This window comes from Asparagus officinalis, unplaced genomic scaffold (assembly GCF_001876935.1).
Source record: "Asparagus officinalis unplaced genomic scaffold, Aspof.V1 AsparagusV1_Un169, whole genome shotgun sequence".
Lineage (NCBI taxonomy): Eukaryota > Viridiplantae > Streptophyta > Magnoliopsida > Asparagales > Asparagaceae > Asparagus > Asparagus officinalis.
In genome coordinates this window covers 148,311-174,679 of record NW_017972435.1, presented here as the reverse complement: position 1 = coordinate 174,679, position 26,369 = coordinate 148,311, and the positions used below count along the sequence as shown (strand labels likewise).

Genomic DNA, 26,369 nt, shown 5'->3' with positions numbered 1-26,369 from the left:
ATTTTGTTTCATCCATAATATAAACCGGTAACAATGTATTCCTCTTCTATAGTGGATAAGGCGACATAATTTTGCTTCTTGGATGACCAAGAAACAAGTGAGTTTTCTAAGAATTGACAAGTGTCACTAGTACTCTTACGGTCTACCTTGCATCCGGCATAAAAAAACCAATAAGATCAAAAGAAGTATGCTTCAGATAAAACAAACCAAGTTTAATTGTACCATTTATATACTTAGAAATATGTTTAACAACAAAGTATTATCAATTTTCCCTTTTAAAAAGTATATTTTAGACAAAAAAAACTAGAGAGTCGAGCATACCAAGCTCTTGGAGCTTGTTTCTAAACATGATTTGGAAGAAAAGGATCAATAAGGCCGGGGGGTTTCTCAACATAAACCTCTTCATCTATAAAACTATTTAGAAGGGTGCTTTTAACATCCATTTAAAATAGTTTAAAATTTTTAAAACTAGCAAATGCCAAAGACATATGAATTGACTCCACCCTTGCAACTTTGTGCAAAGGTTTCGTTATAAGGTATCCTTGGGCAACCAATATAGCTTTTCATCAAAAATAAATAAACGTCATAATATGTAATGAAAAACAAAATATATTTTCAAAAATAAGTTTGATCAATATATGTAATCAAAACCATCCAATCTAGCTTTTCATTAAAATTGATGTTTTGTTTTTCATTTAGGTGAAATTTTGTTCAATATATATTTCCAAAAATAAGTTTTGCAAAAACATTTTTCCTAAAAAGAAACGAAAACAGAAATGCTAAAACTTGTTATAAAATCAAACGGTTTTTGGCACCCAAACATTTTTTATGCCGGAGAGTTTAAGGACATGACCCCTATCAATATAATCCAATGCCCTTTGGTAATGCCCCATTTGGGGGCATTTAGTGCACGGATCCGATCATAGCAAAAATCATGCAAATGACCTATCCTATTACAATAAGTGCAATAGAATGGATGCACTTGTTTTTGTTGACCATTTAATTATGCACAGAAAATATTTGCAAATAAATGTGGTTTTTTAAAGCATTTTGCAAATTCAAAACTTTTCTCAAATCAAAATAAAACTCCGCCAAATGACCAAACCTACAACAAAATTCACATTTAAACACATCAACATGCTTGGGATGAGCAATGGGTGCATGTGAGTGTGTGTGCGTGGTGAAGAAACTTGATGACATGCACAAGGAGCAATAATATCGGTATTAGTGGGTTTTGTGCATCATAAAAAAAATTTACGATATGGCCGTAACAACCACAATTAGAAGATTTATAAACTTTACTATACATGTGTGCATAGTGAACGGGTGGTTTGGAAGCAGTAGCACGTGACTTAGCACACAAGATCGCAAGTTTCTTATAATTGTCAATGCATGTAATTAAGGTTGAATCTAAAGAAGATATACGGTTTTTCACATCATTCAACTCATTATTTAGCACAATATCATTGGCAATAGAAGTAGAGCAAGCACGATCATTCTTGAATGAAGTAAATTCATTTCTAATAGCTTCTACTTCTAACATGGCATCATTCTTGTCATGAGACAAGCTAGCAATTTTTAAGGTCAAAGCATCATGATTCAATTTTAATTTATCATTATTTTCTTTACGAATGACATTCTCTTTAGCAATGATATCAAATTTTGATGCTAGCAAATCATGATCAGATTTTAATTCTACATGCTTGCTTTTCAAAAACATGAAATTTTCATGTAATTTGTTGTAGGTATTTATTAATCTGTCATATGTACATGCAAGTTCATCTATAGATAGTTCACTTTCGGATTCAAACTCGCGTACCTCACTAGGGCAATCACCTAGTGGTCATGTACATGAAGATGCTCCAATGTTGTCAACAATCGCACTTGAAGTGAAATCCACCGGAATGCGTTGGATTTCCCCCAAGTTGTCGTGATGTGCCACTATATGTTTCCATAATGTATAAGCACATTCAAAAGAAGCAAGTTTGTTAGAAATAGATGGATCAAAAGCTTTAACCAAAAGTTATAACAATAGCTTGTTCATAATAAACATTTTCTTATCATCCTTACTCCATTTGGATTTCTTCAACATAGGCACAATATAAACACAATCAAGTACTTCCCATAAATCGATATATTTAGATCTAACAAATAGTTTAAATCTAAAAGTCCATTGAGCATCATGCTCTGATACCAAATGAAAGTACCCTAGATGGGTGAATATCTATGGTGATTATGCAAGCAAGAAAAATCAAAAAACTAGATTAGAAAGATATAACAGTGAGGATATTTGACTCTAGACGATTAAGTTAAAAATCAAGAGCACCATACTCTGATACCAAATGAAAGTACCCTAGAGGGGGTGAATAGGGTAATGCTAATCTAATCCGAGTACGATGCCAAATTAAAACTTACAAGGTAATATCCTAGCAATATGATATACAAAAAGATATGCAAGTATAAACGATGAGGCAATAGGCGATATAAACACAATCACAAGATGTAAAGAAAAATAGTGCTCCAAACAACAATCGCAAATACAAGATATGATCAAGGAGTTCGGTCAACCATCGTCCTATGTCTCCGCTCCTCACCTCTAGGAGATCTCTAGTACCACTCAAGAACTACACAATAACAGTTTCCAAAGTTCATCGATAACTTTTACAATGCACACGATGTCAATCACACAAGCTATACTTCTCTAAGTGTTGGACTACTCGTGTCAATTTCCTCAAGTGTTTGGAATTACAAACTCTCCCTAGGATTTACAACTAACCCACTCCTCTTGGAATTAACCCTGATTTTTCCCAACCACTCCTCTTAGTGTCCTTGTGTATTACAACGTGTTTAAACAATAAGTGCGGATAAAGGATTTTGCTCTCTAAACAGATGAGAACAAAATATTATTCTCTCTCAATGAAGCACTCTCACAACCCAATTATACTAGATGTGAAATACTAAAGTTCAAGTGGGTGTGTGGTGTGTAAACAATGAGTAAAACAGAATTAAACTCAAATAAATCTAGCTTATATATGAGAATCAAAATATAAGACCAACTAGAGAAAGAGTTTAGAAAACTTTTCCAAAATAAGGAGAGATAGAGATTTGATGATGAATGCTTCAAACACCAAAATCGAGATCCTTCACTTTGTAAAAACCTTTTTTCTCATAAACAAACACACTTCTCTTTCTCAAAAACATGCAACCAAAATGGCTATACTTCCTTATAAAACTCTTATGCTTCAAATAAGTCTTGAAGGCTATTCTTAGCCTCTCAAGCAGATCAAAACAAAAACTAGTCGTTACAAACTGATAGGTATATCGGTCGACTGAGCATTCGACCGTTGGCTAATTCTAGAAAAAAAATAAAACATAGTCGGTCGACTGAAAAACACTTGGCCGGTTGACTGAAAACACTATTCGGTTGAGTGACTTAAACAATCGCTCGACTGATCGACTGAGATAGCAGTTGCTGTAAAAATAGCTTCTACCAAGTCGACTGAGTTAAACAGTCAGTCGACTGATCAGAGAGAATTTTTGGAAAGCAAATTAACCTGACCGGTTGACTGATATACTTGTTCGGTCGGCCACCCATAGATCATATGTTAAACATAACAGATACCTAAAATACTAAAAAGTTTATTTTCTAAATTCATTTTAAAATAGTAAAGCAACTCTAAAAATAGTAAAACTTGGGAGAATGTTTATACATATGAAAATGAATGTGTTTGAAGAGGAGTTTCTAAAATAGCACTTTCCATCTATGAAAACTCATTATTTTTCAAAACATATGAAAACATTAAATATGATTTCATAGATTAACAATATCATTAAGAATATGAAATCGTTAAACACATGATTCTGATGAAATCATTCCAAACAACTTATCCACAAAGATATTCTAAAAATCCTTTAACAAGGAGAAACAAACAATGAAAGTGATAAATTGAGATAATGTGTGTGTGTGTGTGTTTGGTTTGAGCTTTAAGTATAACACATAAAGTAAACAACTAAGCTACAAACACTATACCCAAGGTAAGAATCTTCGTGAAGCTTGATCTTTGTAGCAGGGATGAAGCACAATAATGTATCTTTGACTTGAATGTGTGATACGTGTGTATCTTCTTCTCTGCTTCGGGAGCTTAGTGATCCTCATGGGAGCTTGAGGATAGGTGATTCTCAGGATATCTTGAGAATAGTGGTGTGCAGCGACACGGCGGAGCATAGGATGGAGCGTGAAGCGAGTCGGAAGAACGAAGAATCAAAGATTTTAGTTCTCAGCCTGATGAGTCGACTGACGAGTTGATGAGTCGACTGACGGTTGATGAGTCGACTAACGGGTTGATGAGTCGACTCAAGAAAACGCCTCCAGATAGCAAAATGCTTCTGCTGAGTCGACTCATGAAAATCATGAGTCGACTCATGCAGGCCAGCACAGTTTGTGCACATTTTTAGTCAACTATGAGTCGACTGGTGATCATGAGTCTACTCATCTCTGTCATGAGTCGACTCATCGAGGTTTCCTGGGCAGACTTGGTTTCTATTTTGAAGGAATCCTAGCTGGGTTTTGTTTTGGTTATTTACCAGATTGCCACCACGTTGTAAACCCTATAAATAGGGATTGTTTAGGGTTCTAAACAAGGAGGTTAGAGACCAGATGTAGTCCTAAAGAGTTTTAGGTCTAAGAGAGATCTTGATCAAAAGGATTAGGGTTTAGATTGAGATCATCTAAAATCTTAGAGAGATATTCTAATCTTTGTATTAGGGTTTAGAGAGGATTGAGAGGCTGTTCTCGATTCTAGTGAGATTGTGAGGGAGAGATTACACTCTTTTGTTCTTCATAATCTAGAGAAGATATTTTCCTTCGCCAAACTAAATTGTTTTGTGTTTTGGTCGTCTTCTTCTCAACCCACCTTTTGGTAATTCCGCGATCAAAGGGTGCTCGCACGGCAACTCGTATTAAGTTGGTATCAAAGCATCAGATCTGGCGAAGAGGGCATCCTGTGTATGGTCCTGACTCGATTGCAATACAAAAAGCTAGGCGAGATCCTTTTCTTTGGAAGTAGTTCAGAGATTAAGGAAGAAGAAGATGATTGAAGGCCACAAAGATGGAGGGGCCCGAGAGTTCCCTCAGATTAAGGAAGAAGAAGATGATTGAAGGCCACAAAGATGGAGGGGCCCGAGAGTTCCCTCAGCAGAAGTTCTAAACTTGAAAGGGACTTCAAGTTCTTAAAGAGGGGAGCCATGGTACGTGTGTATCTTCTTCTTTGCTTCGGGAGCTTAGTGATCCTCATGGGAGCTTGAGGATAGGTGTTTCTTAGGATATCTTGAGAATAGTGGTGTGAAGCGACACGGTGGAGCACAGGATGGAGCGTGAAGCAAGTCGGAAGAACGAAGAATCAAAGATTTTAGTTCTCAGCCTGATGAGTCGACTGACAGGTTGATGAGTCGACTAACGGTTGATGAGTCGATTGACGGATTGATGAGTCGACTCAAGAAAAGGCCTCCAGATAGCAAAATGCTTCTGTTGAGTCGACTCATGAAAATCATTAGTCGACTCATGCAGGCCAGCATAGTTTGTGCACATTTTGAGTCGACTATGAGTCGACTGGTGATCATGAGTCAACTCATCTCAGTCATGAGTCGACTCATCGAGGTTTCCTGGGCAGACTTGGTTTCTGTTTTAAAGGAATCCTAGCTGGGTTTGGTTTTGGTTATTTACCAGATTGCCACCATGTTGTAAACCCTATAAATAGGGATTGTTTAGGGTTCTAAACAAGGAGGTTAGAGACCAGATGTAGTCCTAAAGAGTTTTAGGTCTAAGAGAGATCATGATCAAAAGGATTAGTGTTTAGATTAAGATCATCTAAAATCTTAGAGAGACATTCTAATCTTTGTATTAGGGTTTAGAGAGGATTGAGAGGTTGTTCTTGATTCTAGTGAGATTGTGAGGGAGAGATTACAATCTTTTGTTCTTCATAATCTAGAGAAGATATTTTCCTTTTTCCAAACTGAATTGTTTTGTGATTTGGTCATCTTCTTCTCAACCCACCTTTTGGTAATTCCACGACCAAAGGGTGCACGCACGGCAACTCGTATCAATGTGTAAATGGCTTCATTCTAATTCCACTAACCACCAATAAGGTGATATCGTTAAAGTGCAATACCATCCAACCTCCAACTAAGGATGTTTGTGAAGGATACCTAGTGAGCAAATGTAAATACTCAAAAATAATGTTAAGAATTATTTGTTAATCATCAAAACCAGATTAGACAATAGGCTCATAAATATGAGACCTAAAAAAATCATCTTTATTTTCAGTTACCTCATACAACTCCCTCAAACTCCTAAAATTTAGAGGTTGTGGGCTCGATGATGATGAACATGATGGTAAAAAAGTTATCGACTGGGGCGATTGAGGTGTGGTTGGTGATAATATCGTCGGTGATAATGGGGTGGATGTCGTTGGAGCATGTGCTGGAGCATCTTTCCATATCTCGGTTTCTTCATTAATAAAAGTAATCATGCTTCTACAAATTTCTCCTTTGCTCTAGTTCCATGATTTCTCTCCATTGAATTAAACATCTCGGCTAATAATAAGCTTCTTATGGAACGAGTCATACATCTTGTAACCCTTGGTTCTTGAATCATAGCCGATGAATACATATAGAATACTCCTCTCATCGAGCTTATTCCTCTTTAGCTCTGGAACATGAGCATAGCCAATATTGCCGAACACCTTAGAGTGGCTCGCATTTGGCATGTAACCGGTCCAAGCTTCTTGTGGAGTAATATTTTTGAGAATCTGAGCTGGACACCGGTTGATGATATAGACGGTGCAAGAAACAGCTTCAGCCCAAAAGGTTTTAGGTAATTTCTTACTGCTGAACATGCTTCTTACCATGTTCAAAATAATGTGATTCTTCCTCTCAGCAATGTCGTTTTGTGTGGAGCGTAAGGAGCAGTTAGAAAATGTCGAACTCCATGTTGTTCACAATATGCTTCAAACTCCTTTGAAGTTAATTTTTCACCTTGATTTGATCTGGTAGCTTTAAGATAAAAGTCGATTCTTCGACATCTGTACTTTTACAATCAATCTACCTTTTTGATCTCAAAGAAAAGACTATGATCTTTTGTATGAAAATCATAACCCTTTTCTAAGAGTTGTCCCAAACTCAATATATTGCTTTTCTTAGTAATAAAATTTTCTTCTCCATTTTAGGTGAATAAGAATTTTACTTTGGCCTTTCACTGGAATTTTTGAGAAATCTCCAAAAGTGACCTTTCCATTCATAGAGTCATCCATATCGATGAACATACTTCTCTTACGACATATATGGTTGCTGGCACCAGTATCAAGATACCAAACATCCTCCTTATCAACATCTCCTCCGAATGCTAATTGAAGAATATTATAATAATCTCCTTTTTCAACATACTTCACCTTCTCTTCAACTTAATTGTAATAACAATCAGAAGAATAATGACCATACTTCTTGTATTTAAAACATTAAACTTTTATTTTCCATCGGTCTTTATTAGATCTACCATGTCCACGGTCTCTAAAAGATCTTTGATTTTGATCTCTTTCTTCAAAGTTGTGGTGACTTCCTATGCTATAGAAACCACGTCCTCGTCCTTGAAATCTGCCTCGAAATCTTCCACAGCCATGACCGCCATTACTTTCTTCTTTTGAATCTTCTCTGCCATCCTTCAAAGAAAACTTATTTTGAAGAGCCTTCTCCACCGGTTCATTTCTCTTGTTAAGTATATTCTCGTGGGCATTTAAGGAACCCAAGAGTTCATCAATCATCATCTTCTCTAAGTCTTTTGACTGTTCAATGGCACAAACAATATAGTCAAACTTTTTAGGAAGTGATCGAAGAATTTTCTCCACCACACGAACATCTTTGATCTTCTCAACCATTTCTTCGAAGTTGATTCACTACGGCCAAGACTCTAGTGAAATAGTCAGAAACTAGTTCACTTTCTAAAGGCCGACTATGTACTCCAGGAGATACATGAAGGCACCTGCGGAAATCATCCTGGGGCCCGAACCCTCGCATAGAAAGTCATCCGCCAGGGGTACTACTGGCCAACAATTCTACCTGAGTCAAGGCGACTCATTTCTCATTGCCAAAAGTGCTAGTTTTTCTCATCCATCCCTCGAGCAACGGTGACGCGAGCTGATTGGCCGGTGCGAGCTGACTGTCGAGCGCGTAGGTCACTTGATTCGCCATTTCTCTTCAGGCGCTTGTCGGCGTCAGATAATCCTCTTAGACTCAGATAACGACGTTCATCGTCTTCTCTCCGTCTAGAGCTGTGTTCGGGGACCTATAGGCAATTTTTGACGCCTACAGATATATCATTTTAGTAGTAGTTTGTATTTTAAATACTTTTCTTTGTAGACACATTTGTTATGATTTTATGGATATTATATTGTTAATTGCAGTAGTACTCAGTTCATATTCACTCTATTTTTTGGTATGGTTTGATCTCACTAAGGTTTTAAGGTGGACCCGTTGAAAATAGGCATGTTAAGATTACACTACATGATAATTTTATGTTACACCATTTATAATTGATCTGTGTTATTTGGTGTATTGATATACGTGACCATTGATGGGTCTAGTTACGACAAATGCAATGAAGATAACCTTGATTCTATGTGGATACAACTAATGGACGAGATTGTTAAAAATGCATATTATTTGATAGCAAAATTCATGAGCTCATACCATTATATCATAATTCACATTTAAATAGAACATATATGGCCCAAGTGGGAAATTGTTGGATTTATATCCAATGATGGGCCAATATATTAAATAAATGTGTATCGTGTATCAATTAAGGTTAACCCATTAAAGTGATCTAATTTAGGGTTTGGGATTTTAATGCATAATTAAAGTATGTGTCATATGTGTAGAGACCAAAATATAATTGTTAATTCTATGATGGGCTGAATTGATAATTATGAATAACATGATTCAGTTATAAATAGAGTTGTGCTTTCCCATATTTCTACGTACAATCTCTTTCTGATTTTCCATCTTTAGAAAGATTAGGGTTTCCCTAAGGAGGATACATACGTACAAGATTTGGAAGATCTACATCTCAAAAAACTCAAGAATCACATCCTACTCTACGGATTCATGTATGGTTCCACATCTTCTTAATTATCTCAATAGTTTGACATGAACAATCTTGAGATTGATTAGGGTCTAAGTTTTCTTTTGATCTAACAATTAAGACTTGATAGACCGTTTACTCTAACAATCATGTTAGACATTAGCTATAAAAATATACTCCCCGCATAATTATGTTTTTATACACAAAATAGCTATCAAGTAATCATTACAGAAATATGCTTAAGTTTGTTCAGGTGTCAGTATATTGTGATAACAATTCAACAGGAACTGATTCCTTAGCTATAAAGGAGACCAACATCGTGCAATAATACCTTATCCTGGCTCCTCTACGAAGTCTGTTTTCTCTTCTCTTTCTATTATATTTGTACAAATTATTACGACCGTCTACCTTTTGAGGAACTTCTTGAACCAAAGAGCAGAATTCTTGGGGTATCTTTTTAGACCATCATTGTAGGCTACATAGTTAATTCCAAACCGAACAGTGAAACCATCCATCCATTCAAAATTATCCAACAGTGACCATGCAAAGTATCCTCTCACATCAGCTCCGTTTCTGCCAAACAACATTGTAAGTGTTAATTTACATCATGACAATGCAAAATTACATAATGTTAAATCACCCACATCTATAATTAATAACTATACATGGGTGCACGCGTGCATGCATGACATGAAAATGTAAGAAACTTTTGAGAGAATTTGAGATAAACCCATAAAGGGGATCTCTTCAGTTTGTAATATTCTCTCTGCGGTACTCTCTTTGTTCTGTTTTTTCTGAAATAGTAAAAGGATCATCCGTTGTTGCTAGAGAATGTAGAACTTGCTCCAACCTCATGAAATATGTGTTACACTAGTAGAAAACCACGTATTCTAGACGGAATATTCTAGACGGAATTTTTTCCGTCTAGTATTAAACTAGACGGAAAATTTCCGTCTAGAATATTCCGTCTAGGATAAAATATTCTAGACGGAAATTTCCGTCTAGAATAGTATCCTAGACGGTTATTTTATTTTTATTATTTTTTTAAAAATTTATAGTTATTCTAGACAGAAATTTCCGTCCAGGGTACATCCTAGACGGAAATTTCCGTCTATGATACGTGAAAATTTAAAAAAAAAATTTAAGGCATCAAAACCCAGCCCCCCTTCTTTTCCCCCCAAATCGAAAGAGGAAGGAACCCCCCTTACGGGCTCCTTCGTCCCTCGACCGCTCCGGTCAGACCCCCCTCCACTCCGACCTCCCCTTCGCGAGTCCCCTCCTCCGCCGTCTCCTTCTTCATCTTCAAAGCCATCCACCTCCTCGCCGCCGGCAGCTCCAGCTCCTCCTCCTCCTCCTCCATAAAAGAGAAGCGCGCCCTCCAATTCTGGCTCCCTCCAATCGAGGGCTCCGCCGCCCTCAGCATCATCCTCGCCTTCGCCTGGTCGGGGCGCCATATCATCAACATCGTCCTCTGGTCCACCTTCGGCTCCACAATATCAGCAGGCATCCTCCTCCTCTGCTTCGCCATCTTCGTCAAAATCTAGGGTTTGTTGCCGATCAGATCCAAGGGAAAAGAAGATGGTGAGGGGATTGCTCGGAAAGCTCGCGTCTCGATCTCTCTCCATCGCTGGGAAATGGCAGCAGCAGCAGCTCCGTCGCCTCAACATCCACGAGTACCAGGTCCCAAACCTAGGGTTTTTTTCTTCTTCTGATTACTGATGCTATCTCGTTTTGATTCGTTAATATCTGATCGATCTGACTGATCTCGTGTTTAACGATCCGTTTTAATTTTGCGGCAGGGTTCGGATTTGATGAGTAAGCATGGGATTAATGTCCCAAGGGGAGTTGCCGATCAAAGATGTTTTCCCTGGCGAAAAGGAGGTAATTTCGTCTAAATTTCACATGGAAATGTGTCTGCCTCAGGGTTTTCTTTTGTGATGGTATCAAAGAAATATAAATAGATGTAATAATTCTGGCATAAATGTTACTGAAATGGGAAAAATTGGACCTGGTAGTGAGCCATTGGTGTTTCTTTTCTGAAGCTAGCATTTATTTGTTGGATTTGGTTTCACGAACATTCGCCTGCATCTTTGTTCTGCCAGCTCAAATTTGGTAACTCGTAGATAAATATAATATCGCAACTAACTGCTTATGTGAATGTTCGTTGACGGTTATTTAGCTGTAATGTTGAATCGATTTCATAATTATTTGTAATAGTTTGATAAATAATAGTTAGACAAGTTAACCCATTGTGAGTTGATTTTAGAAATTATGTCACTCACTTGATAAATAATAGTTTGATAAATAATAGTTTGATAAATAATTGTTTGTTTTTTATTTGATTTCTGTAACCTAGAGAGCTCTTCGTCGACGATCACGTGACGATGCGGTTTACGATTGAGAATTGCCGCTTGATGAGGATCTCCCTGGAATGGGTCAATTCTATTGCCTCCATTGCGAGTAATTGGAATTTTCTCAATGATTTAGGGTTTCTTTGTTTTTTGTTTGTTTTTGGGGTAAAAATTCTGATATTTGTTTGTTTTTTGTTTCTGCAGTCGATATTTTTCTAGCGAGGCTGTGATGGTAGCGCACAATGGATCCAAGAGACACAGGAAGAGGTAGTTTTTGCTGTTCTTCATTCTGATTGTCATGGGTTTTGTGACTTGTGTGTTGAACTTTGTAGTTAAATCAGTTCGGTCATATAGTTGTGCTGAATAGTTATATATATTCGTTTGGGTTTAGCGAGTTGTCTACTTCTTATGTTAAATGATGAAACAAATGATGGGTCAAGGATTGTTATGTGAATGTGATCTTAGTGAGCAATTGGCCGATTTAGCTTCTGGGATGTGTTAGTTTCTTTGTAATGTAGACATGTCCTTCTTGAATATATTGAATATATTGTTGCTTTTGGATTTGTTATATGCTTTGCTTTTGTATTTAAGATTCAAATATATTGTTGCTTGGTTCAAATTTTGTTCCTTATGTTGTCTTTACTATTTTCAGGTGTCCTTCTTGAATATTGACAATCAGTTTGTTCAACATGTTACTGGAAATATCCTTTCTTCCCTGTCCTGCTTGCTGACGGAATTATGTACGTTTTTAAGATCATCTGTAGTTTTTCTGGTGTCAGATTGCTGGGATTGAATTCATGGAATCTGAATCGTAACTCCTTTATAGGTAAACAAATGGCTTGAATTTATTCATATGCTGTTGATTAGCGTAGACGCATCAATTTCAAGTATTGGTTCTGCGATTAATGAATGATAATCATGTTGTTTTATTATCTATGTTTGCTAGTGCTTCCCTTATCTCATGATTTATTATTTGCATAGGTTTACTCTGAAACAAAGAACTGCCAAAGATGCCAACGGAGATATGTGAGGCATAACATCTTCTTTACACAGGTACCTGTTGATCTTGTTATCGATCACTCAGTTCTGGTGGATGTGGCGAGATCAGCGAATGTTGTTCAGGCAAATTAATAGGAGTCTTAAAAGGAGTTTCTGAATGGGATAAGTCCCAGATTCGAGGGACTTAAACTTAGTATCATATTTGGAGCAAGAGTGTGAGAAGCGGGGAATGCTTGTAAATAATTTATGTATTTTTCTAATTTTTTTTGGTCAATGTATTTTTTGAACCGGATTAAGAATGATTTATGCAAAATAGAAAATAGAAGAAGATAACAGTTGCTAATTAGCAACTGTTATCTTCTTCTATTTTCTATTTTTTTTTTTGTCTCGAATTTTCTTATTCTGCATCTAAAATGAGCATATTTCGTACCTAATATCTGTGATATACAATGAAACCTGTTTCTTGATTACTATCATGTTTCCCCAACCAAACTTCTTATATATGCATAAAAGGATTTTAAACTCACCTGATGGCTCTTTGAATGTAATATAGATGTCGCTGATGAAAGTCTATTCTCGCATCATCCTTTAGAGCTTCCTCCAATGACAATGTTCCATTGCTCACTTCATCAACTCCTATTGATCAATAAAACCTAGTTCAATCATGCTCTGGCTCAGCTAATACAGACGTAAAGAAGAACTGTTGCTCTATTTACCATTCTCTGTAATATAGATGACTGGATGGTTGTATTTGGCATTGATGTAGAGCAAGAGATCTCTAATACCCCTTGGGTAGATATAGAGCCAGCTTGAAGCAGCCTGTATATTGTGCAGGGCAATAACGTACATTTTTTTGAGTAATACTTGGTGCAGACAAGATCACATCATTATTCTAACTTCTAGTGCACAGCATAGTAGTATGGAAAGTGAATGTTAAAAGAGTAACTCTTACCCTTGGACCAATTTGGATACCATTGCGCATCCCTGTTCAACAGAAATTTGTAATTTGAGAATTCAACATCATTATTTGCAAAATAACACCAACTTACTAAACGAATGAAACGTAATTACCCAGCATATTAAAGAAAGAGGTCCAAACATACCTGTTTTATTAAGGCAGCTATCTGTAGTGTAGGTCTTGTTCATCATATTTAATGCTGGAAGGTTATCGACATAATTTGTGGTGTAATAATTAAGCCCAATAAAATCATATGACCCTTTAACCAGTTTCGACTCTTCTTCCGTATATTTCGGGAGCCGAGAACCAACAAGAACCCTCATGATAAATGGATAATCACCCGTAGTCAAGGGGTCCATAAACCTGACAAATTCAAACAAGTTAAAACTTTTACTGAATGCAGACGATATCATAAAATTGCACACTAACCCTTCATACTAACTACTCACCATCCAAACATAAAATCTAGAGCTCTTTCTGAAGCATCCCTATTGGATTTGGTGTTAGAATATGGGACAAACCAATTAGAGACTAGTATAATTCCTATCTTTCCTTTTTGTCTTGCCTGCAAGAAATTGTTCGTAGCAATCAGAATCAAAATACTAATTGTCACCTTACAGGCCAATTGAAGAACAAGAACCAAAGACAAAGCGAGAACAAGAGAGCTCAGGAAACTACTAACTAATCATCCTTTTAGTTTATATTCAACTGTGAACTATATAGGATGGTCAATAATAAAGCTCAATTAAAGCCCTCTGATGCTTATCCATATATTATATATAGGCATCTGAGGACTTTAATTGAGCTTTTATTAATCATCCCATGTTGTACATTGTTGAATATGAACTAAAAGGGTTAAATGCCAATAGACCACCTGTACCATCACCGAACTTTGGTCCCTATACTTTCTTCTATTGTTGCAGATAACCCTGGATTCTTAACTCTGTTAGTTTCTTGTTAAGATTGGGCTACATCACTGAAACGTATGAGCTTCATAAACTGATGTACTTACTAAAAACTTCAATACGATCATTAGATATAACTAATTGAGATGGGAAAACTAACCGATTTGATGATCTAAGGGGTCCCTCTGTATCAGTAGAAGTACAGGGGGTCTACCCCTAATTTAGCGATAGTATAGGGGGTCTATTGGCAACTGACCCCATAAACTAGCAACCGAAACTAAAATCTTGAACCTTACCTTATACTTGTTTCTGTATAGCTTGACAGCTGAAGCATGGGCTATTAGCAGGTTGTGTGCCACAATGTAAGGCTCTCGGCCTGAGTCCCCTTCATCGCACTTTGTGGACTCCCAAGGAGAGCACCTTGCTGGTGCCAAAAACCCCTCGGCATAGCCCCCAACAGCAAAACTCCATGGCTCATTGAAAGTGATCCAGTGCTTCACCCTGTCACCAAACTCTCTAAAGCAGATCTCCGCATAGTTACGAAAATCATTCCTATAAAGTTGAAGGCAATGCAAACCAATTATAGAATCATATAAGCAAAGGCATACTTTAGAGTGAGGAAAATTATGTGCTCTTACACTATATTTGGTGATAAAAAGCTCCCATACTTCTGTTCCAAGCCTTGGGGAGAATCAAAATGGAAGAGGGTCACAAAGGGTTGGACACCTGAGCGTGGTTAAATAGGAAATAAGGTATATGAGCATTATGCATGAGAATATGCAAAGGTACGTAGATTCAAGACCATTCAATATGAGTTCATCGATGAACTTATTGTAATGATTGATGCCCTCTTTGTTTACTCCTCCGCTCAAGCTTCCATCTGCAGCAAGATTATAAAATCTACATATGTTAATAATTCTACAGTTTTGTTATGATTCTTCAAGTGAAGTTTTTTTTTTTTTTTGGTTCTCCAACATAAGAAAGAGAAGTTCCTACTTGGAAAGATCCGAGACCAAGAGATGGAGAACCTGTACGCATCCAAGCCAATGTTCTTCATTAATTTAATATCTTCCTGAAGATATTGATCTATAATTAGCCATTTAATTCCAGAAAAAAAACGAGTCAAAAAACCTGCAAATTTCAATATCAGGAAAAAATATAGTAAGAGAGCAGTGTTACCTTGTAGTGGTGGTAATGGTCTATAGCTATGTCTCCATTACTTCCATCGGCAATCCTCTCTGTACAACAAGTTGTTAGCGGACATTAGCTTTACGTGTCTTATGTGTTAAACCTCTCCAATTGTCCATAGATTATAATAAAGCCATACACTAGTCCTTTTTATTCTTCAATCTTAGAAAACTTACCTGACTTTCTTCTTAGGGGAACAAGGATAAGCAATGATAAGAGTATTGTTCGTTAGGACGGAGTTCGTACAGTATCTCTTTTTTGCGTAATAACAAACTCTCATTTATTACTGATGATTGTTTGAGATGATATATTACATATATAAATAAGTATACAGAAAGATACGAGGCGAAATGATGCAAAAATCAATATATATGTTGATTTCAGCCATCATACCATCGATGGTCATTGACATACAAATGATGGTTACGAGACAATCGATGGACTATAGTGCACACTTGCAAAATTCTAGAAATTAGGTTTGGCAACATAGATGGTCGTCAGGGAACCATCAATGGTCAACACCACAATCGATGGTGTACAGTGTATAAGATAAGTCTCAGAAACTAGTTTTTTAATCATCGATTCATTACACGGAACCATCGATGAGGCATCGATGGGCTATCAATGGTCGGGATTGCCCATTGATGGTGATGACATGTTTTGGAAGATTTGATGATTTAATCTTAACCATTCATTAATCCCTTTCATCTCTAACTTCTACTATGATGCGAATATCTCTTTCGTTATTTACCAAATGTTATATAAGATAGGAAGAGTTCATATTTAGGTGATTCTATGCTTTGAGAAAAGAGAGAGCTTTTTGAGAGATTTTATTCTAAAGTTTGTGAAGAAGATTTGATTTGTGATTTGAATCCCTAGAACCTCATCAAACTCTTTCTCATTGTGCTTAGCATCTGCGGATTGTATCAGCGAGGAGTTGGCCTTGGATTTAACATCATCATCGTTTCTTTATCAAGCTTCGCTTCAATCTTTCAAAGAACTGTTTGCTTAGAAAAAAGCTATAAGATCTTTTTAATTTATGCTTAAATTATTTTAGTAGTTTGTGTTTTATCTTATTTTTACTACATACTCAAGCCGATAATAATTGTGGGTTAAGACTAGGTAGGGCTAGGTGTTAATCATCTGTTAGGAGTTAGGTTAGACGACTAGTTTCGGATAGATTCTAAGGTGCGGTCTTTGTAAGCCTACTGAATTGGGTTGTGATTCAGGTGAACTCTGATGACAGTGAGGATTCCCCTTCTTGATAAGGAAGAGTGAACATAGAATTATTATCTGAACCACTATAAAAACCTCACATGTTCCTTGCTTGGTTTTTAGCTTGGATGTTTGCTTTTATTTTTCCATTTTCGCTACATATTTTGTATCTTAGCCAAAAATTATTGCAAACATATTCAAACCTTCTCACCCCTCTCTAGGCTACAAGTGGTATCAGAGCCTCGTTACTCATCTTTAGATTTCACAATCTAGATGTAAAATTTCACCACCGTAATGGCATTTCATGAGGGAAACGTTGTGAACCGACCCCTACTTTTAGATGTGACTAACTATAGCTATTAAAAAGTATGAATGAAAGTCCTTCTATTGTCCACTGATTTTGATGTTTAGAATACTATAGAAAATGGCTATAATGAACCTATTACTATTGTGGAAGGGGTTTTTGCTGTCACACCGAGGAATAAATGGACACCACTGGACAAAAAGCTTTATTCATTAAATACTAAAGCTACGAATACTCTTTATTGCTCTTTAATGGCTAAAGAATCTAACGTGTTTTAAATTATACTACGACACAGGAAATTTGGAAAATATTGGAGGTTACACATGAAGGAACTTCACAAGTGAAGGAGGCCAAACTCACAATGCTCTTTAGAAAATATGAGAATTTCAATATGAATGCCTCGAAGAGTATTTAGCAGATGTTCACATGAATCACCAATATCATGAACAAATCTAAAGCTTTAGGATAAGAATACAATAATAAAGAGCTGTGTAGAAAAATTCTTCATTCTCTTTCTAGGAATTAGAAGCCAAATTTAATGGTTATTGAGAAATTATAAATTTTTTCTAACTTAACTTTTAAAAATCTTGTAGACAATCTTCTAAATTTGATTAAAGAGAGAGAAGATACTTTTGAAGATAATTCCAAGAAAAAGTCATTAGCCTGAAGGTCAATAATAAGAAATCTCAATCTAAAAAGAAGAAAAATTCAAGCTTGAGTTTAGAGGATGAAGATAATGAAACTGGATTCATTGTGAAAGGATTCAATGAAAGGATTCAAATCTTTTCTCAGGTAAAAAAGGATGAAAATACCTTAAAATGGATGAAATCAGTTTACTAAGAAGGTAAATAGATACTCATTAAGTGAATCTGAAATTGAATCTATCTGTTATCATTGTAAGAAGCTAGGTCACTATAAGAACTAGTGCCCTTTAAACAAAAAATGACAAGAAGATGGCGGTAAAAGTTTCAAAGTGATGACCTTGGATATGATGAGTGATGAATAATCAGAAGTTAAATCAAAATCGGATGAGAAGAAGGCAAATCCATGTCTTATCGGAAGAAACAACACAACTTTGGATTCAAAAAAAGACAAAGCATATGAATCAGAAAGTGATAACTCAGAGAGTGAGGTATATCCCCCATATGATGATTTATATTCTAATTATAAAGAAATGCTTAATCAACTCGAGAAAATTGCTGAGAAATATGACAAGACAAAAGGATGAATGTAAATTTAAAAGAAAGAAAAGAAAATCTTATGTGAGAAAATTAAATATTTTTCTTCAAATTTGGATTCACAAAATTTACATTGTAACATAAGTACAATCGAAAGCGATGTTCTAACTTTCAAAATCAAATTTCTTATTTATTTAAATAACTAAATGATAAAATCATTAAAAATAAAAAAACTAATTGCTAAGGTAAATGAGTTATTGTGATATTTGTCTTCCAAACAAATGAAGTTTTAAAATGGATGCAGAACTATTATTTCTAAAAATGAACAACTAAAGTCAAAAAATAATAATTTGGAAGTGGCCGTGAAAAAATTACCATTGGGCTCTAAAGGATTAAGCATGGTCCTTTCCGATCAATGTTTTGCTAAAACTAAAATTGGACTTGGTTGTTCATACTTAGGAAAACACAAAAGTCACAATCTTTTTTTTTTTTGTGAAAGAAACAATTTGCATTGTTTTGCACCCATACCTGATGCTACTTATATCATTTTATGTGTCCTTTATCTGGTAAAATGGGTCATGTATTAATGAGTTGTCGGATGAGGTACAAGATTAAAATAGTAAAGCAAATTTAGGAACCAAAAGGTACAAGTCCAAACCAACATGAAATCTATGTGGATACATAGGTCAGACTTACTTTCTATAGAGTTACAGAACGACTGAGGATTGAGACAACACACGGGAGTTACTCAAAGAAGTTTCTAAATCAAAATTCAATCCTTGTTCTAAATAAATATATGAAGATACAGGTTGTGTATGATATTTTTATTATCTCCTTATATGAGTATGTCATCTAAGGTATCATCTATAAACCCAGTTATTTATATTTTTTTCTATTTGAAAAAAAAAATTCTTTATTTTTCTTCTTCTCTATTTATTTTCTTTTCTTTAAAACATGAACACTTTAGGATAAACATCGATGATCCAACCCCAACCATCGATGATTAACCATCAATTGGCAAAAGGAAAAGTGGGGTAGTCAGTTTGTTTTTCACTTTTACCTCTTTTACGAAATTATCTCTCAAACTTTTTGATTACTCCAAACAATTCAAGTTTTTGTTGTGATCGAGCTCTTGCTTGTGAAGAGTTTATCATTGGACTTGTGAAATCTTGACTTTGTTTGATTCATCATCAAGGTATTTTGTAAACCCTAATTGCTTTGTTTGATAAATTTTTAGGGTTTCTACTTGGCTATGTGACAAATTTTGATATATATGGATGATTCGTGGTTGGAATTTAGTGCTTAGAACTAGTTTGATTGAGATTTGTACATAAATTTGTGTGATATAGGGAAAATTTCATCAGTTTTAATTATTGATGGTTGAAGAAATCATCGATGGTGTGTAAACCATCAATGCTTGTCAAACATCTAGCGATGGTCAAAAGGCTGAAACTATAAATTTTTACACTTTTTTTGTATTTTTGTAAATGTTGATGATCCTAACCCATAAATGTGTGTATTCTTTATATAAATCATGTGCACTTACATTTGTAGGGCATTGCTTCACAAATCAGCTCCCGTTGAGGATAATTAATTGTGACAGAGATTCAAGAGCTTTATGAGAAGTTCTTTATCATCTACGAGTGTTTGGTGGGAAAATTCAAAGAAGATAATTGAGAATTGAATTTGTATTATTCTCTCTGACAGACTCAGAAAAAGAAATTAATTACAATTCTCTCGATACAATTTCTCTCTAACAAACTTAGAAAAATAAATTACAATCTTCTTGAATCAGATTCTTGATTTACAAAAGAGAAGAGGGTCGACGGAGATCCTCCCCTTTGTTTAAAATTAGGTTCTTTGTGATAGAGATGAGATGTCTCCCTCGACGTTCGTGCCGAGTTTGCTTCTCGTTGACGATCCGATCACCTCGCTTTGTAGAACGTAGTTGATTCCTCTTGATTGACGTTGAGGAGAACTTGCGTGGTAAGTTTCAAACTCTTGACGAGTTGATAACTCAAAGCGAGTTTAAACCCTTAAAAAAGAGTTGATTTGAATCGAAAATCGGTTAATAAGCCAAGGATGAAAGCTTCAAGAACTCTCTGTTGCCGAGGATGCTCTTGGTCGAAGAATGCCGACTTCTCCTTTGTGTCGTTTTGATCTCCAAAATTTTAGATCGAAGATCCCCAACTCAGCCGAGTTTTTCACATTTATAGGGGTTTTTAGGGGTGTAACTGCCTCATAAAATCTCTCCTTAATGGGTGTAACCGACCCTATGTCATGGAAAACAGTTTTGAAACCGTTCAAGGGTTTAAGGGGTGTAATCTTCCCTCTAAAATTTCTCTATAATAGGGTGTAACCGACCCCATTAAGTGGAGATACGGTTTTGAAACCATTCAGGTTCTGTTTGAACCAGTCAAATGTAGAAAACACGGGTCCGACCCCTGCGTTTTGATGTTACAACGCATGAAGGACCTCTGTGTTTTGATGTTGCAACGTAGGGATGACCTCTGTGTTTTGATGTTGTAACACAGGGAGGACCTCTGTGTTTTGATGTTGTAACGTAGGGATGACCCTTGCGTTTTGATGTGAAAAGACCATCAATTTATTGTCTCTTTTGCTAGAGCATTTGCAAAGATCGTCATCTTATAATCTTCGTCTTGGCTTCTTAAAAATATGAGAATCATCAGATTGTATCTCCCGATGTTGATTGTGAAGGCTGTTGAATTAGAGCTTTCATTGGTTGTTGTGAAGGTCATCAGATTGTAACCTTTATTGATCTACGTGAAAGTTTTCCAATTGTAGCCTGCTGGCATTAGTAAAAAACTAGGCATTGGCGACGGGTATTGGCGACAGATTTTGAATCTGTCGCCAATACAAACATTAGCGACGGAAACAACCTCGTACCCAATAACCCGTCGCCAATGTTTGTATTGGCGATAGTAACAATCACGTCGCCAATGTTTTCCCATCGCCAATACTCATTGGCGACGGGAAAACATTGGCGACGGAACGCATCCTGTCATAGATGTTACCGGCATTAGGTCAGCTCTTATCACAATCAGGGTAAAATCCTTTTTCATTATTTGCCACTAATTTCAAGGTGTTCATGGTATACTCGTCAAGATCAAACTTCCCTGGGAAATTTTGTAGCAGAAATGCCGGTAACAATATTGGACTAGTCCCTTGATGTACTCATCATTAATCAATAGTCTAGCCCATCCAGCCATCTCTACAATGTTCTCTGTGGCTCTATATCAGTTTCAAGTTAAAGTTCCTGATTTCTTTGATTAACATGCTTGTGTATTGGTTCTAATTTTTGACATTCAGAAACTTCGGAGAGGCTGAGGATGTACTAACGAAGGCACTAACCAGGGCTGAGGAACATTTTGGTTTGTTCAACTCAATTTGATCTTCAATTATATGAACTGTGGTTCCTGCAACCTATATTGGTATTAAAACAATCAAGACAAACATCGAGATCACATGCCACTGCATGACTTGATCTAGGTTCAATGCATCCAAAGGTCGGGGTTGTACTAACTTGCATAGCTACTATTTTCAAATATAAAGCAAAGCTGGAAGCTTCAAGTGCCATATTGATCCTAGAGGTTAGTTCATCATGTTTATTTACCTGATACTGTTCACTTCGTCATTCCCTGATGAATCAGACCATCATTCCTTACCTCTCCTTTTTCTTTAATCATCATATATAGCCAATGAACTCTAGCTCATGCTTCAACTAAGATTTTCTCCACTTCGTTAATTTATCAGGTGTTATATTTAAATATCTTATTTTCTAGAAAATATGTATGACTTTGACAGGGACTCTATAGGAAGGCCATAGAGTTGCTGAAAACTCTAGCTTTAGATAGTGAAGGTACTTGATATTCAGTGTTCTATTAAGATGTTCTGTATTTATTCTGTTTATTCTTTTTTTTAATAAATGGTTTCTGGTGATTTGCAGCTACCAATAAGCAAGTTGCCAGGGGAGACATAGTTGCTCTTGCAAAAGGTAATCAAGTAAAAGTCCTTTGTTTTATACATGTAAACTTGCAGAGTCTCCTCTATTTTAAAGTGATATATGGATAGTAGTATTTCATGGTTAAAGAATGGGGATGTTACATTTTCTGTTATGAGAACCTCTTTGAGCGTCCGTCCTTGGGATGTTGCACAGCGCCTCATTGAGCGTCCGCAATGAGAGTCTTCCCGACAATGAAAGTTTTCGGTTACAGACATCTTTGTTTACAGACACATGCACAGTCGACTTGGGATGTTGCACAACGCCTTATTGAGCGTCCGTCCTTAAAGGAGAGTCTTCCCGAGCCTCCCGTAGGGAGCAGAGTACGATACAACGTTCTAATGCAGACGACGCTAATAGCAGGGATGCCGACAATGACGATGATGAGGAGTGAGTGAGACTTGTTTTTATATATATGTAGTTTTAGATTGTGTTAAGACATGTTAAGACTTTTGAATTTTACCTACATGTATTATATTTGTGATTTTATTGCTTAGTGAATGAATATTATTTGAGCATGCGAGATGTGTTATGATTGTGATTATTGGATGAGTATTGCTTCATATTATGGATTGGTGGATGATGGATGGGTATTCATTTGGAATGTGAATGTATATAATGGTTGATTTTATGATATATTGTTAAATATTATCATTGGATTGATATAGATACAAGCTATATGTGTATTCTCGTACAGGAGGTTACAGCAAAATTAATTTTTTTTACGTAAATATGTACATTGGCGACGGGGTAAAACCGTCGCCAATACACATTGGCGACGGCGTAACCCATCGTCAATGTTTTAAATATTAGAGTCGCCAATGGGTATTGGCGATGGGGCAATCCGTCGCCGATGTTTAAAACATTAGCGACGGGGCAATCCGTCATCAATATTTTAAACATTGGCGACAGATTGCCCCGTCGCCAATCAGTATTCGCCAAAGAACCCCGTCGCCAATAAGTATTGCCAACGGGGTGCTGGGTTGCCCCCCGTCGCCAAAGAACCCCGTCGCCAATAAGTATTGGCGCCGTCGTCAATACTTATTGGCGACGGATTTATTAGCGACGGATCCATTTCCGTCACCAATGTGTATTGGTGACGGATTTTGGGGCATTGGTGACAAATTTCCCCGTCGCCAATGCCCCCTTTTCTACTAGTGTGGAAGCCGTTAAATTATAACTTCCATCATTGGTGTTCGATAGGGATCAACTATCTGCAGTAATTTTTAGACAGCCTACAACGAGCAGGGAGTTGTCATTTGTAATCTACGAGACTGTACCTACCTTGTAGGATTCCTTGAGAGAGTAGATTAGGTCCAATGGAGGGGACCAAGAGAGAGAATATTACATTGATGCGTGAGTTTTACATGAACTATGTTCAGGAGCATGGATCCAAATTGTGGTTATTAAAGGTAGCAGGAAAACTACAAGATTAGCATTGAATACATTTGGAAGGCCCTCAATCTTCCAAACTACTCAGAGAGGCTGTTAGGATCCCTTCGATTATTCTACTGATGTTATAGTTGGTTCTGATAACTACAAACACATGACATAGTTTCTTAATGGGAAGATTCTCTCTAGGGTATTCAACTCAAGAATGTGAAGCCTAAGTATATTCTTATCTACCTCTTCTTGAAATCTAATCTATACTCTATTGCAACTTACACTATTTTTAGTGTCTGACATGTTATTATCTTGTATTAGATAGTGAGTGGTTAGTCTTTTAATCTGACCCAGATTATTTTCATATGGATGTCTATGGCTGCTGCTACTTCTAGAGAGGTTATTGAGAAGTGGTTGAAATAAAAGAGTCAGTTGATTTATTCCTTCTTAATAGCATGGATCTACCATGATCAAATGATTCCTACTCTTGATTTTGATCAGTTTGAGAAGGTAAGAGCTACATTATCAGAAGAGGCAGCGAGAAAGAGCATGGCTGCAAGGAAAGGAGAGCTTATTGCTGGGCAATCATCTAGATCCTAGGCTAGCTGTTGCTACATGGATCCCTTGTCCTTTCGATATGGGTGATTCTTAGTCTGCAGTCACTAGGACAGAGTATGACATAGATTAGAGAAAACTTTACAACACACTTACTACTATGCGTCGTTGCAGTACATCATGGGACCTCTACATTGCTCGAACCCATTTCTTTATAGGTTGCTAGTATATGAAGTTTTTTTTACTGGAGCTATTCCTCCTACTAGAGATTATGATGAGGAGAAGCATGGAGATGGTGACAATGACTGAGAGATGAGAATATGTTTGGTACAGGTTGATTTCGTTTTCTTTTTCTTTATCCTGGACATGTATATTTATCTACTCTTAGTTGAGTAAGTATCTTATCTGCTCTTAGTTGAGTAAGTATCTTGTTTAGTTTCATATCTTCACATCCTCACCTGACTTGTTGTACGTACATAATTATTTTCTTTTCTTTCTCGATTTTTTTATTCTTCTTGACTTTTTTTATTTTTCATTTTATTGTTTTTCTTTCTTTTTTAAGTTATTTTTCTTTTTATTTTTCCATATTTTATATATATCCAAAAAAATCTTTTTGGAAAAAAAAAAGTTTGTACATGCCTATATATATTTTTTTACAGGATTGATTCAGATGATATTATCTTTTGGTATATATGCTTTGATTTCTCATAGGTTACATATGGGCTTTCATTATATTATATATAGTATATATATATATATATAATATGATTATATATATATAATATATATATATATATATATTATATGAATTAAATGGGTATTCCTTGTCACTTAGAAGGGATTTCCTCCTTGACGCCTCATAAAATACCTTGTTGGAGTGACATATTGGATGAATCCGCTCCGTTGACTTGGATCTTACATATTCTAAAGACCCTAACACACCAAGTTTGGGGTGAATCCGTCGTCGGTTTGACGCCTTCCATCGAGCCATTGGTGAAGAAGTTCTATTCATTCAAGAACCGGTTAAAATTGGATACGAGGTGGATGAAGGGTCAAACGACGACGGGTCCCCCCAAACTTGTGTTTGGGGTTCTTAGAATATGTAGATCATGTCAACACGGAGCGATCATCCACAATGTTCGCTCAATCTATGATTTTAGAGGGTCATGAGAAATCTCCTCCTATGAACAATGATACCCTTAATCTCATATATATATATATATAATATATATATACTAGAGAGAGAGGAGAGAGGAATATGGGTATTGCTTAGTAGTGGAGGTGCCACATCTCCCGTCCATCATTCAAATGTTGGGACACTTCACCATGGATAATAAGTAATGGGAGTGGTGACACATCACTCCAAGCACAAAATTTGTTGCTTGGTACCACGCATACCCATATTTCTCATATAATATATATATATATATATATATATGTTATATATAATATATACTATATATATATATTAATAGAGAGAGAGAGAGGGAGAGAAGAGAGAGGAGAGAAATGAAGAACTTGGTACCCAATTGCTCCAAACACCTTTGAGTAGTGATGTGGCCTAATCTTATCTTACATCTACATTGGGAGTTTTGGTGGAAGGGGTGTTGAGGCTCTATTCTTCGAGGTGTATGTAGGGGCAAAGATTAGGTCACATCATACCAAGTTGTGTTAAGCAACTTGGTACAAGGTTCTCCATATTTTCATATATATATAATATATAATATTATTATATATATATATATATATATTATATAATATATATATATATATATACTATATATATATGTGTGTGTGTGTGTGTGTGTGTGTGTGTGTGTGTGTGTGTGTGTTTGTATACATATATGTATACATATATGTATAAGTGTATGTATACATATACGTATATATGTATGTATGTATGTATATATGTTTGTATACATATATGTATACATATATGTATATATGTATGTATACATATACGTATGTATGTATGTATACATATACATATATGTATAGATGTATGTATGTATGTATGTATACATATATGTATATATACATGTATGTATGTATGTATGTATGTATACATATATGTATATATACATATATGTATGTATACATATACATATATATGTATGTACACATATATGTATACATATATGTATAGATGTTTGTATATATATATATATATATATATATA

At 36.0% G+C, this 26,369-nt stretch overlaps 1 protein-coding gene and 1 long non-coding RNA gene across 4 annotated transcripts in view; one reads left to right on the top strand and one right to left on the bottom strand.

Annotated features, from left to right (window-relative positions):
* Nucleotides 1-9,297: 9,297 nt before the first annotated feature.
* LOC109827373 (beta-glucosidase 12-like) overlaps nt 9,298-26,369 on the bottom strand; it is a 31,411-nt gene continuing 14,339 nt past the window's right edge. For 2 of the 3 annotated variants that reach the window (XM_020394372.1, XM_020394373.1), the window contains 11 exons: nt 15,526-15,584; nt 15,343-15,418; nt 15,149-15,226; nt 14,985-15,072; nt 14,643-14,898; nt 13,891-14,006; nt 13,587-13,804; nt 13,436-13,467; nt 13,200-13,302; nt 13,011-13,119; nt 9,298-9,706 (listed from right to left, as the gene is read on the bottom strand). In XM_020394372.1, the coding sequence (XP_020249961.1) occupies nt 9,538-9,706; nt 13,011-13,119; nt 13,200-13,302; nt 13,436-13,467; nt 13,587-13,804; nt 13,891-14,006; nt 14,643-14,898; nt 14,985-15,072; nt 15,149-15,226; nt 15,343-15,418; nt 15,526-15,584 (1,304 nt within the window). In that variant the 3' untranslated portion in view covers nt 9,298-9,537. Of the gene's footprint in view, nt 9,707-13,010; nt 13,120-13,199; nt 13,303-13,435; nt 13,468-13,586; nt 13,805-13,890; nt 14,007-14,642; nt 14,899-14,984; nt 15,073-15,148; nt 15,227-15,342; nt 15,433-15,525; nt 15,585-26,369 lie in introns of those variants that run through there. The other variant, XM_020394374.1, reaches the window with a different exon arrangement.
* On the top strand, nt 11,500-12,639 carry LOC109827375. The gene is made up of 3 exons (XR_002243411.1): nt 11,500-11,751; nt 12,137-12,310; nt 12,466-12,639. It is a non-coding gene; the product is annotated as an uncharacterized LOC109827375 (long non-coding RNA).